This window comes from Salmo trutta, chromosome 13 (genome assembly GCF_901001165.1).
Source record: "Salmo trutta chromosome 13, fSalTru1.1, whole genome shotgun sequence".
In the NCBI taxonomy this organism is placed as follows: Eukaryota; Metazoa; Chordata; class Actinopteri; order Salmoniformes; family Salmonidae; genus Salmo; species Salmo trutta.
The window spans coordinates 39,931,493-39,946,119 of NC_042969.1; the positions used below are offsets into that span (position 1 = coordinate 39,931,493).

At 45.0% G+C, this 14,627-nt stretch overlaps 1 protein-coding gene across 3 annotated transcripts in view; it reads left to right on the top strand.

Moving 5' to 3' along the window:
- LOC115205770 (PDZ and LIM domain protein 7) overlaps window positions 1–14,627 on the top strand; it is a 106,483-nt gene that overhangs the window by 67,144 nt on the left and 24,712 nt on the right. For all 3 annotated transcript variants that reach the window (XM_029772083.1, XM_029772084.1, XM_029772086.1), the window contains exons 4-5: window positions 8,380–8,407; window positions 12,960–13,144. In XM_029772083.1, the coding sequence (XP_029627943.1) occupies window positions 8,380–8,407; window positions 12,960–13,144 (213 nt within the window). The remainder of the gene's footprint in view (window positions 1–8,379; window positions 8,408–12,959; window positions 13,145–14,627) is intronic.

The following is a 14,627-nucleotide window of genomic DNA, read 5'->3' on the forward strand; positions in this document are numbered from 1 at the left end:
AGTTATTTGGATTTTTACGAATTATGTTTGAAAGACAGGGTCCTGAAAAAGGGCCTTTTTTTTTTTTGCCGAGTTTATATACTATTTTTTTGTGGACAAACTTTTGGCCATGTTTTTTTTTATTTGTGTGTGTGTGTACACACTACCGTTCAGAAGTTTGGGGTCACTTAGAAATTCTTGTTTTTGAAAGAAAAGAAAATTTGTTTTTGTCCTTTTTAAAATGACATCAAATTGATCAGGAAAACAGTGTAGACATTGTTAATGCTGTAAATGACTGTTGAAGCTGGAAACGTCAGATTTTTTTAATGGAATATCTACATAGGCGTACAGAGGCCCATTATCAGCAACCGTCACAAGGCTAATTGATCATTAGAAAACCCTTTTTCAATTATGTTAACACAGCTGAAAATCGTTGTGCTTATTTAAAGAAGCAATAAAACTGGCCTTCTTTAGACTAGTTGAGTATCTGGAGCATCAGCATTTGTGGGTTCGATTACAGGCTCAAAATGGCCAGAAACAAAGACCTTTCTTCTGAAACTCATCAGTCTATTCTTGTTCTGAGAAATGAAGGCTATTCCATGCGAGAAATTACCAAGAAACTGAAGATCTTGTTCAACGCTGTGTACTACTCCCTTCAGAGAACAAACTGGCTCTAACCAGAATAGAAAGAGTAGGAGGCCCCGGTGCACAACTGAGCAAGAGGACAAGTACATTAGAGTGTCTAGCTTGAGAAACAGACACCCCATAAGTTCTCAACTGGCAGCTTCATTAAATAGTTCCCGCAAAACACCAGTCTCAACATCAACAGTGAAGAGACGACTCCGGGATTCTGGCCTTCTAGGCAGAGTTCCTCTGTCCAGTGTCTGTGTTTTTTTGCCCATCTTAATCTTTTCATTTTATTGGCCAGTCTGAGATTTGGCTTTTCATTGCAACTCTGCCTAGAAGGCCAGAATCCCTGAGTCGCCTCTTCACTGTTGACGTTGAGACTGGTGTTTTGCCTCACTAATGCTCTTGTGGCTGAGTGGAAGTAAGTTCCCGCAGCAATGTTCCAACATCTAGTGGAAAACCTTCCCAGTAGAGGTGGAGGCTGTTTATAGCAGCAAAGAGGGGACCAACTCCATATTAATGCCCGTGATTTTAGATTGAGATGTTCCACGAGCAGGTGTCCACATATTTATGGCCATAGAGAACTTTGAAGTGAGGTAGAATAACATAGTGGGGTGTGCTTCAACAGGGCCCTTTTTTGTAGTGCACTATATAGGGAATAGGGTTCCATTTTGGACTCACCCAGTGGAAAGTGTACAGCCTAGTGAAGGAACTAGCTCTGCCCAGTAATCTATCACTGATCATCCAGACAAACACAATAGGGCTCTATTTAACTGCTCCGCTGGCACCTCTCTGAGGATGTGGGCTGAACGTGTGTGTTTGTGGTTGTGTGTGTGTGATGACGTATGTGACCTTGAAAAGAAAAGAATGCTCTGGGTTAGTCAGAGAGAGAAATATCTCTGGAATCACTGACTGGTGTTTGGCAGTCGCATGGTAGTGCATCCCAAATGGTAACCTATTCCCTACGTAGTGCTCTACCCTTACTGAATAAACAGGCTTCTGGCAAACCTTTGGCCAATTTGCTGCATATTTTCACATGCAAATTCATTTTGTGGCAAACTAGAGAACTTCCTGGGAAACTTGTGGCGAATATTTTGCTGCAAATTTAATCAGGTTTTTGTTCACTGTGTGGTAGCAACATCGAAATGTTGTCTCTACATAAACCAAATCTCACAACTTAAAATGAACTTGCTTCTCAGAGAACTAAACATACTAAATGTAGTAAACTTTATAGAGAGTAGGATACTGAGACAGCCAGTGATTTGGGCATGTGGCGTGGCTGAGCAAGGGGCATACCTAGTCAGCTGTCCAACTGAATGTATTCAACTGAAATGTGTCTTCCGCATTTAACCCAACCCCTCTGAATCAGAGAGGTGCGGGGCAACTGCCTTAATCAACATCTACGTCTTCAGCGCCCGGGGAACAGTGGGTTAACTGCCTTGTTCAGGGCCCGGGGAACAGTGGGTTAACTGCCTTGCTCAGGGGCAGAACAACATATTTTTACCTTGTCAGCTCTGGGGATTCGATCCAGCAACCTTCCGGTTACTAGTCCAATGCTCTAATCACTAGGCTACCTGCTACCCCAACTTGTATTCAATGTCTTAACTTGAAATCAACTTGAAATCAACAGCATGATCATGAACAAAATAGCAAATACTGGATATTTCCCCCCCCAAAATGGTTTATTTAACCGCTTTATGTAGCTACAACATTTACATGAGAGATGTGTGTATTGAGTTATGCCTAATATGGCAATTCATATTATTTGTCCAAAATGAATGATTTTGTTAACTTGCATCTCAAAGCCATCCGTGCAAGAAGCCTTGACCTGATGCACACACATTTCTCTGTCCTCAGTTTGATTGAAGGCCTCTGTGTTTTGTCTTTTTGCCTGGTAACTGAATGCTTCTAGAACGAGAGAAGGAACAACACGTGATGAAGCTGAACGAGCTACTAGTTTTAAAGCATTGAACCATCTAATTGTTACAAAGAATGAATGTATATGGGCTACATTTAGGAGAATACATGCATTTTCTTACCTTGTCAAGCTTGAAGACGATACACAAAAATATATATTTTTAAAAGTGTTGAGGTCACCACAAACATATTTCCAGGGTGTCGATGCAGCCTCCTCCCGCTACAGCCTCCTCCCGCTAATGCTATTGAACAGTGACACTAGCATATTGACATGTTGGTTTTAAAAGGCAGCAACAAATTCACCTAAAAATATAACTGTTTCTTTAGGTGTTTAGGCAAATCATTAGTTAGCTAGCTAACTATCACATTAATTGTGCAAAAATATGATAGCTATTGTTAGCTAGCTAGCTAGGCACTAGCCGGTCAGTGACACTGACGGATTGAAACTGGTATAAACAAAATGTGTTTCATTTTATCCCATAAAACATGACATTGCTAACTAGGCATCAATTAGCTAACACAATTTTAAAGTTTATTAGGAAGTTTAATAAGTTAGACACTCAACGGACAACTTTGGTAGCTAGCTAGCTAGCTTGGTTTCTATTTTCCAACATATTTTTCTGATCCCCCTGAGTGGTCATCAACTGTTACTATTCTTGAAACTCGTGTTCACCAGTAACGGCTTCTGGTAAACTGTTTGCCACTAAATATTATTGTTGCCAAAGGTTTTGCTGCAGATTCACCACCACTGGCAACATTTTGTGCACACTATTTAGTTTGCAGCAAACGTGCAGGAAGTTTGCAGCAAACGTGCAGGAAGTTTGCGGCAAAATATTCATTTTTGTAAGGGTACTTTTGCCCAGGGCCCAGAGAGTAGTAGTTCACTATGTAGGGAATAGGGTGCCATTTAGGATGAATGCATAGGCTTTACTGAATCCCTGTAACCTGATACACACCCTGTAGTTTAACAATCACCCTGTCCCATATTTCAACCTATAATGTGCTCCCTAATACACTAGTCTTCGTCCCAAATGGCACCCTATTTCCTACGTAATGCACTACTACTCCATGGGCCCTGGGCCCAAAAACAGTCCCTTAAAAAAATGAATATATTGTGCAGTTCTTTTGACCAGGGGCTAAGTGCACTACTTTGGATCAATCTAGGGAATAGGGTGGGTGCCATTTGGGACGGAACCTAGGTTAATCTCAGTCCGTTATTAAGTCCTTTATTCCCAGAGGCAGTGACTCTGCCTTTCACCTCCCGTTCTCTCCCGGGTTCTCTCCCGGGTTCTCTCCCGGGTTCTCTCCCGGATTCTCTCCCAGTTCGGTCTAATTTTACAAAAGAAACAGAAGACGAGAACTCTCTTGGTTTTCCTTCTGGGTGTGTAGATTGGTGGAAAGGTTTTATTCTTGAACGCCAGATCCCAGTATTTCCTATCGTCTAATTAACTTCACTTTGCATGGCCCAGTATCTCCTATCGTCTAATTAACATCACTTTGCATGGCCCAGTATCTCCTATCGTCTAATTAACATCACTTTGCATGGCCCAGTATCTCATATCGTCTAATTAACATCACTTTGCATGGCCCAGTATCTCCCATCGTCTAATTAACACCACTTTGTCTAGCGGTGCTGAATATGTGATGCACACGACTGTCCACGTTTTTTTGCAATAGCCTTTTTTGATTTTAACAGTTTTAGTGTGGGTACTAGGCTTTACAATATTTTTTAAATTGAACCAAATGATCAGTTTCTGTCTTCAGTCCTTTTTAAATAGGATAGATGGGCTATGTGGGCTACGGTATAGGTCTAATGTTATAGTCTGTCTATAACCAGCCTGAGTAGCTCTATAACCAGCCTGAGTAGGTCTATAACTCCATTAGGTTGAATGTTATAGTCTGTCTATAACCAGCCTGAGTAGGCCTATAACCAGCCTGAGTAGGCCTATAACCAGCCTGAGTAGGCCTATAACCAGCCTGAGTAGGCCTATAACCAGCCTGAGTAGGTATTTTACTCCATTCCTGTTCTATTCAGAGTTTAGACAAATGAATCACGTTGGAAATGAGCTATTATCAGGCTGGTTTAATGTGATGCATCCACCCGCACTCTGCTACGCCCCACCTACTCAGCCAATCAGGAGCCACTACTGCGTTGCGACTGGGGCATACTGCGTTCCTTTTACTAAACAGTATGCGGTAAATAGAATACAATGACGAGTAAATGCAGTTTAAGTATGTAGTACGCTAGTATGGGTACGGCCAGTCACTTTAAGACATTAACTTGAAGACTGTAGTGTCGTTGAAATACTTTAGTATTAATCTCTGAGTGTTGCACCCATTAAACTTGACATTTTGTTTCCTTGAGCTCTGACGTACTCGTATCAGCCTATACCATTCTCTACCGCTGTCTCTTAACACTCTTCTCCCCCCGTTTCCTATCTGATACAGACTTGTTGGACGTAGTGTAGAATGGATTGGTTTCCTATCAGTATGCCGCCAGGCCTGAGTGTGATGTGTGTGGTATGCAGCATCACGGGAAGGAAATATGATAGAGACAGAGGGAGAGAAAGAGAGCCCCGGTCCAACATTTTCATGTTAAAACAGAAGGGTCCGTGTAGCTATTTTGTTAGCTATTTAGCGGTCTTATGGTTTGGGGATAGAAGCTGTTCAGGAGCCTGTTGGTGTCAGACTTATTGCTCTGGCACAGTTTGCCGTGTGGGAAGCCGAGAGAACAGTATGGCTTGGGTGGCTGGAGTCTAACTATTTTCCGGGCCTTTCCTTTCACACCGCCTGATATATATAGAGCCTTATGACTTTAAATATGAGATTAAATAAATTATCCTATGTAGTGTAAACAGGAACCTGTATGAGGAAATCATTGACATCATTGAATTTAGGCTCACCGTCGCAGGTGATCTGGTCTGCCGTCGTCAGCAAGCTTGATGATGGTGTTGGGGTCTTACGTAGCCACACAGTTGTGGGTGAACTGGGAGTACAGGAGGGACTAAGCACACACCCCTGAGAGGCCCCCCGTGTTGAAGGCCAGCATGGCGGATGTGATTGTTGCTTACCCTCACCCAGTGGGGGCGGCTCGTCAGGAAGTCCAGGATCCAGTTCCTGAGGGAGGTGTTTAATCCCAGGGTCCTTAGGTTAGTGATGAGCTTGGAGTGAACAATGGTGTTGAACGCTGAGCTGTAGTCAATGAACAGCATTCTCACATACAGTGCATTCGGAAAGTATTCAGACCCCTTGACTTTTTCCACATTGTTACGTTACAGCCTTATTCTAAAATGTATTAAATCGTTTTTTCCCCTCATCAATCTACACACAATACCCCATAATGACAAAGGGAAACGTTTTTTTTATAATAATAATGAGGTACATAGGGCCTCAGTGTTGGGAAGTAATAATGAGGTACATAGGGCCTCAGTGTTAGGAAGTAATAATGAGGTACATAGGGCCTCAGTGTTGGGAAGTAATAATGAGGTACATAGGGCCTCAGTGTTGGGAAGTAATAATGAGGTACATAGGGCCTCAGTGTTGGGAAGTAATAATGAGGTACATAGGGCCTCAGTGTTGGGAAGTAATAATGAGGTACATAGGGCCTCAGTGTTGGGAAGTAATAATGAGGTACATAGGGCCTCAGTGTTGGGAAGTAATAATGAGGTACATAGGGCCTCAGTGTTGGGAAGTAATAATGAGGTACATAGGGCCTCAGTGTTAGGAAGCAATACTGTTGGTAACCTTATAATATTTAGGAGACCAAGTGTAATTCTAACCTTTTTTGATATTTTGGATTAGTGCCTATTTTTTTATTTATTTAATCGAGACAAATATGAATTTGTTTGAGATGGATTTAGTTCAGTGCATTTTAAAACATCGGAAAGCCGGATTTGATTATGGTAACTAAGCGTATATGATAACATTTATTCTGCATCAAACGACTTCTTTAAAACGAACCATGTTATAATAAAAACAAACTATCCACCACACGCTGACTGTCTGCTATATACTGTACATAGAAATTCCTGCAGGTTAAACTATATTAATCCATGAAGTCGATGTTTATGCATACAATAACAAAATAAACATATTTAATAAAAGCAATCACATCTCAACTACACAGAGGTCCTCAATCAATCATTTAAACTTCCTGTGTGGATCTCGTCACGGTATCTCTGTACATTCAAATTTCCATCGATTTTAAAATGCAATTGTGTTCGTTGTCCGTAGCTTATGCCTGCCCCATACCATAACCCCACCACCACCGTGGGGCACTCTGTCCACAACGTTGACATCTGCAAACCGCTCGCCCCACACGTCTGCCATCTGCCCGGTACAGTTGAAACCGGGATTCATTTGTGAAGCATCACACTTCTCCAGCGTGCCAGTGGCCATCGAAGGTGAGCATTTGCCCACTGAAGTCGGTTATGATGCCGAACTGCAGTCAGGTCATGACCCTGGTGTGGACGACGAGCATGCAGATGAGCATCCCTGATACAGTTTCTGACACTTTGTGCAGAAATTCTTTGGTTATGCAAAACCCACAGTTTCATCAGCTGTCTGGGTGGCTGGTCTAAGACGATCCCGCAGGTGAAGAAGCCGGATGTGGAGGTCCTGGGCTGGCGGGGTTACACGTGGTCTGCTGTTGAGGCTGGTTAGACATACTGCCAAATTCTCTAAAAATGATGGAGGCGGCTTATGGTAGAGAAATAAACCATTCAATTATCTAGCAACATATCTGGTGGACATTCCTGCAGTCAGCATGCCCAATTGCACGCTCCTTCAACTTGAGACATCCGTGGCATTGTGTTCAAAAAGTACTTCCACTCAAAACCATGAAGAGGAAGAACGGCGGGAGGCCGAGATGCAAAAAAATAAAATCATTAAATTAAATTTAATCCGTGTTCGAAAGAATACAAGAAGTGAAAGTGCAAGGTGCTAATCAGAGCTTATGCCTTCATCAGTACAAACACGTTTAAGACACCTAACACCTGCTGTGTTTAACAGGTGCAAGAATATAGATATGTTTCTACTAGTGTTTGTCTTCAGGCACTCAATCGAGATTCACTGCATATTATAGAAGAGTTTTAAACATGGACAATTCACAACAGTCTGGGCTACGTAGCAATATCAGAAGCAATAGATATGAAATAGTCGAGTGGGTTTAAAAGGTCAGAGAGCGAGGGGAGGGGAGGGTGACTGCTGGTGCCTGTAGACAACACTACAAGAAAACATATACAAGGTCAGTCTAACTATCTGCTTGCACCTGTTGTGCACAGCGGGTGTTTTAATTACGTGTCGTCTTAATTTGTTTCCACTGATGAAGGCAGAAACGTATTGCTGTTTTATTTATTTATTAGCTCAACTTTCACTTGTTGTATTCTTCTGAACATGGATTAAATTAGCATTATTTTTTGCATCTCTGCCTCCTTGAGTAATTCTTCTTCATGGGTTTTGAGTATGTAGTTTTGGAACGCTACATATAATTTCTCTCCCACGCACCGGCCACCTTTCATTCTAGGCTGAGCGCTAACCCTCGTACTGGCTTTCCACCCGTCTGACAAAACTGCGCATTTTAGAGTGGCCTTTTCTTGTCCCCTGTCAGGTGGATGGATTATCTTGGCAAATGAGAAATGTTCACTAACAGGGATGGTAAAAATAATTTGTTCACAAAATTTAGGCATATGGAACATTTCTGTTATTTTATTTCAGCTCATGAAACCTGCGACCATCACTTTCTAAATGTTGCGTTTTTATCATTTTTTGTTCAGTATAAATTAAGGTTTTATAGGATCTACTACTGTGACATTCTAACTTTATTTTCTAACACCTGTTTTCCAACCTTTTTTTCAGAGCTTTCCATGTGGGTGGCGATCAGAAGGTAAGAGTGTCTGGCCTGCATCCCAACACCACCCTATTCCCTGTATAGTGCACTACTCTATCAGGGCTCTGCATCCCAAACACCACCCTATTCCCTGTATAGTGCACTACTCTATCAGGGCTCGGGTCAAAAGTAGTGAGCTGTACATGGAAAAGGATGTCATTTCATTTCATGTCTGTGTTGTCTTAACCTCACACCTCCTGAAACACTGTGATGCTTCTGCAATGTGAATCAACAGATCTCTGTCTTCACTAGGCAGTAAAGAAACAGTCCTGTCTGGTCTTCACTAGGCAGTAAAGAAACAGTCCTGTCTGGTCTTCACTAGGCAGTAAAGAAACAGTCCTGTCTGTCTGGTCTTCACTAGGCAGTAAAGAAACAGTCCTGTCTGTCTGGTCTTCACTAGGCAGTAAAGAAACAGTCCTGTCTGTCTGGTCTTCACTAGGCAGTAAAGAAACAGTCCTGTCTGTCTGGTCTTCACTAGGCAGTAAAGAAACAGTCCTTATCTGGTCCATAGTCCACTATGATATATTATCCTGTCTATGCCAGTGCTTAGATAGTTTCCCCGACACAGGCTGTTAATGTTGCATTGTGGTGTCGGATGAGAGGGAATCACTTTGTTTGTCTTCTAATGGCCTCTCTTAACAACATACCTCCACCACCACCACCACCACCTCCTCCTCCTCCACCACCTCCTCCACCATCTCCTCCTACTCCACCACCTCCTCATCCTACCTCCTCCACCATCTCCTCCTCCACCACCATCTCCTCCTAGACCGAGGAAGAGCTAACAGAGACCGAGGAAGATCATAGCCACGCTAACAGAGACCGAGGAAGATCATAGCCACGCTAACAGAGACCGAGGAAGATCATAGCCACGCTAACAGAGACCGAGGAAGATCATAGCCACGCTAACAGAGACCGAGGAAGATCATAGCCACGCTAACAGAGACCGAGAAGATCATAGCCACGCTAACAGAGACCGAGAAGATCATAGCCACGCTAACAGAGACCGAGGAAGATCATAGCCACGCTAACAGAGACCGAGAAGAAGCCACGGCTAACAGAGACCGCGGAAGATCATAGCCACGCTAACAGAGACCGAGGAAGATCATAGCCCCGCTAACAGAGACCGAGGAAGATCATAGCCACGCTAACAGAGACCGAGGAAGATCATAGCCACGCTAACAGAGACCGAGGAAGATCATAGCCACGCTAACAGAGACCGAGGAAGATCATAGCCACGCTACAGAGACCGAGGAAGATCATAGCCACGCTAACAGAGACCGAGGAAGATCATAGCCACGCTAACAGAGACCGAGGAAGATCATAGCCACGCTAACAGAGACCGAGGAAGATCATAGCCACGCTAACAGAGACCGAGGAAGATCATAGCCACGCTAACAGAGACCGAGGAAGATCATAGCCACGCTAACAGAGACCGAGGAAGATCATAGCCACGCTAACAGAGACCGAGGAAGATCATAGCCACGCTAACAGAGACCGAGGAAGATCATAGCCACGCTAACAGAGACCGAGGAAGATCATAGCCACGCTAACAGAGACCGAGGAAGATCATAGCCACGCTAACAGAGACCGAGGAAGATCATAGCCACGCTAACAGAGACCGAGGAAGATCATAGCCACGCTAACAGAGACCGAGGAAGATCATAGCCACGCTAACAGAGACCGAGGAAGATCATAGCCAAGCTAACAGAGGAAGATCATAGCCAAGCTAACAGAGGAAGACCATAGCCAAGCTAACAGAGGAAGACCATAGCCAAGCTAACAGAGGAAGACCATAGCCAAGCTAACAGAGAAGACCATAGCCAAGCTAACAGAGGAAGACCATAGCCAAGCTAACAGAGGAAGACCATAGCCAAGCTAACAGAGGAAGACCATAGCCAAGCTAACAGAGGAAGACCATAGCCAAAGACCATAGCCAAGCTAACAGAGGAAGACCATAGCCAAGCTAACAGAGGAAGACCATAGCCAAGCTAACAGAGGAAGACCATAGCCAAGCTAACAGAGGAAGACCATAGCCAAGCTAACAGAGGAAGACCATAGCCAAGCTAACAGAGGAAGACCATAGCCAAGCTAACAGAGGAAGACCATAGCCAAGCTAACAGAGGAAGACCATAGCCAAGCTAACAGAGGAAGACCATAGCCAAGCTAACAGAGGAAGACCATAGCCAAGCTAACAGAGGAAGACCATAGCCAAGCTAACAGAGGAAGACCATAGCCAAGCTAACAGAGGAAGACCATAGCCAAGCTAACAGAGGAAGACCATAGCCAAGCTAACAGAGGAAGACCATAGCCAAGCTAACAGAGGAAGACCATAGCCAAGCCAAGCTAACAGAGGAAGACCATAGCCAAGCTAACAGAGGAAGACCATAGCCAAGCTAACAGAGGAAGACCATAGCCAAGCTAACAGAGGAAGACCATAGCCAAGCTAACAGAGGAAGACCATAGCCAAGCTAACAGAGGAAGACCATAGCCAAGCTAACAGAGGAAGACCATAGCCAAGCTAACAGAGGAAGACCATAGCCAAGCTAACAGAGGAAGACCATAGCCAAGCTAACAGAGGAAGACCATAGCCAAGCTAACAGAGGAAGACCATAGCCAAGCTAACAGAGGAAGACCATAGCCAAGCTAACAGAGGAAGACCATAGCCAAGCTAACAGAGGAAGACCATAGCCAAGCTAACAGAGGAAGACCATAGCCAAGCTAACAGAGGAAGACCATAGCCAAGCTAACAGAGGAAGACCATAGCCAAGCTAACAGAGGAAGACCATAGCCAAGCTAACAGAGGAAGACCATAGCCAAGCTAACAGAGGAAGACCATAGCCAAGCTAACAGAGGAAGACCATAGCCAAGCTAACAGAGGAAGACCATAGCCAAGCTAACAGAGGAAGACCATAGCCAAGCTAACAGAGGAAGACCATAGCCAAGCTAACAGAGGAAGACCATAGCCAAGCTAACAGAGGAAGACCATAGCCAAGCTAACAGAGGAAGACCATAGCCAAGCTAACAGAGGAAGACCATAGCCAAGCTAACAGAGGAAGACCATAGCCAAGCTAACAGAGGAAGACCATAGCCAAGCTAACAGAGGAAGACCATAGCCAAGCTAACAGAGGAAGACCATAGCCAAGCTAACAGAGGAAGACCATAGCCAAGCTAACAGAGGAAGACCATAGCCAAGCTAACAGAGGAAGACCATAGCCAAGCTAACAGAGGAGGACCATAGCCAAGCTAACAGAGGAAGACCATAGCCAAGCTAACAGAGGAAGACCATAGCCAAGCTAACAGAGGAAGACCATAGCCAAGCTAACAGAGGAAGACCATAGCCAAGCTAACAGAGGAAGACCATAGCCAAGCTAACAGAGGAAGACCATAGCCAAAGCTAACAGAGGAAGACCATAGCCAAGCTAACAGAGGAAGACCCTAGCCAAGCTAACAGAGGAAGACCATAGCCAAGCAACAGAGGAAGACCATAGCCAAGCTAACAGAGGAAGGACCATAGCACAAGCTAACAGCGGGGGGGGAAAGACCATAGCCAAGCTAACAGAGGAAGACCATAGCCAGCTAACAGAGGAAGACCATAGCCAAGCTAACAGAGGAAGACCATAGCCAAGCTAACAGAGGAGACATAGCACGCTAACAGGGAAGACATAGCCAAGCTAACAGAGGAAGACCATAGCCAAGCTAACAGAGGAGGACCATAGCCAAGCTAACAGAGGAGGACCATAGCCAAGCTAACAGAGGAGGACCATAGCCAAGCTAACAGAGGAGGACCATAGCCAAGCTAACAGAGGAGGACCATAGCCACGCTAACAGAGGAGGACCATAGCCACGCTAACAGAGGAGGACCATAGCCACGCTAACAGAGGAGGACCATAGCCACGCTAACAGAGGAGGACCATAGCCACGCTAACAGAGGAGGACCATAGCCACGCTAACAGAGGAGGACCATAGCCACGCTAACAGAGGAGGACCATAGCCACGCTAACAGAGACGGACCATAGCCACGCTAACAGAGACGGACCATAGCCACGCTAACAGAGACAGAGGAAAATCATAGCCACGCTAACAGAGACAGAGGAAAATCATAGCCACGCTAACAGAGACAGAGGAAAATCATAGCCACGCTAACAGAGACAGAGGAAAATCATAGCCACGCTAACAGAGACAGAGGAAAATCCTTAGTAGGACCAACTCCTGCATTCCAAGATAAATATATTTGCTTTCCATATGGTACCCTATTCCCTACATAGTGTACTACTATGGGTAGTCACTGGGTCAAAAGTAGTACACTACTATGGGTAGTCAATGGGTCAAAAGTAGTGCACTACTATGGGTAGTCAATGGGCCAAAATATGTGTTTGTGTGTGTGTGTGTGTGTGTGTGTGTGTGTGTGTGTGTGTACAGTATAGTACACACGTACGCTTAGCTAGGGCCCACACAATTAATGCACATGTGTGTTTGTCTAACTGCATGTTATTTGCTGTGGGTTTTTTTCCCCTGTGTCCCCCCCCCCCCTTCTCACACCCTGTAGGATTCGCTCGCCCCCGCCTCCGTTCAGCCCAAATACTCCTTTGCCCCCAGCACCGCTATTAACAAGATGGCGCGGCCATTCACGCCTGGCGGCGGTAACACGGTCATTAAACCTGTGACGTACGCCCCTAAAGTTAACACCCCGGCCTCAGCGGCCCCCGCCAGCATGCTACAGCCACACAACGGGTAGGTACACAAACAAACAAACAACCATGCAAACACCACACCTCCTCTGGGAGAGAACAGACCAAACACCACACCTCCTCTGGGAGAGAACAGACCAAACACCACACCTCCTCTGGGAGAGAACAGACCAAACACCACACCTCCTCTGGGAGAGAACAGACCAAACACCACACCTCCTCTGGGAGAGAACAGACCAAACACCACACCTCCTCTGGGAGAGAACAGACCAAACACCACACCTCCTCTGGGAGAGAACAGACCAAACACCACACCTCCTCTGGGAGAGAACAGACCAAACACCACACCTTCTCTGGGAGAGAACAGACCAAATGTTTCCCTGTATTTGAGTTAAACAAGTCACTCTGGGTTCCTGTGGAAGGTAGATTTTAGGTATACGTTTCAGCTCTGAGTCATTCAGGTAACTCTCTGGGGAGTAGAAATTGCTGACTGCACATTTTAAGAGGGAAGGTTAAGTTGTAGTATGATTTGATGATCTAATCAGAAGATGTCTTCTCCTGGTCTGTTGAGACCAGACTGTTGAGTGGAATACAGGAAATAAAATGGACGTCCATCAGACGAATGCTTCAACTTTGTCTTATTGGCTAGAGAGAGAGAACATTATCTTTGTCTTATTGGCTAGAGAAAGAGAACATTCTCTTTGCCAGTATCCCGTTGAGGCTGTTCTGAGGGCAGAAGAGGCGGGTGGGTTTGCAACTCAATATTAGGAAGGTGTCCTTAATGTTTTGTACACTCAGTATATAGCTCTGGTCAAAGGTAGTGCCCTACATAGGGGTTCTGGTTAAAGGTAGTGCCCTACATAGGGGGTTCTGGTTAAAGGTAGTGCCCTACATAGGGGTTCTGGTTAAAGGTAGTGCCCTACATAGGGGGGTTCTGGTTAAAGGTAGTGCCCTACATAGGGGGGTTCTGGTTAAAGGTAGTGCCCTACATAGGGGTTCTGGTTAAAGGTAGTGCCCTACATAGGGGTTCTGGTTAAAGGTAGTGCCCTACATAGGGGTTATGGTTAAAGGTAGTGCCCTACATAGGGGGGTTCTGGTTAAAGGTAGTGCCCTACATAGGGGGGTTCTGGTTAAAGGTAGTGCCCTACATAGGGGGGTTCTGGTTAAAGGTAGTGCCCTACATAGGGGGGTTCTGGTTAAAGGTAGTGCCCTACATAGGGGGGTTCTGGTTAAAGGTAGTGCCCTACATAGGGGGGTTCTGGTTAAAGGTAGTGCCCTACATAGGGGGGTTCTGGTTAAAGGTAGTGCCCTACATAGGGGGGTTCTGGTTAAAGGTAGTGCCCTACATAGGGGGGTTCTGGTTAAAGGTAGTGCCCTACATAGGGGGGTTCTGGTTAAAGGTAGTGCCCTACATAGGGGGGTTCTGGTTAAAGGTAGTGCCCTACATAGGGGGGTTCTGGTTAAAGGTAGTGCCCTACATAGGGGGGTTCTGGTTAAAGGTAGTGCCCTACATAGGGGGGTTCTGG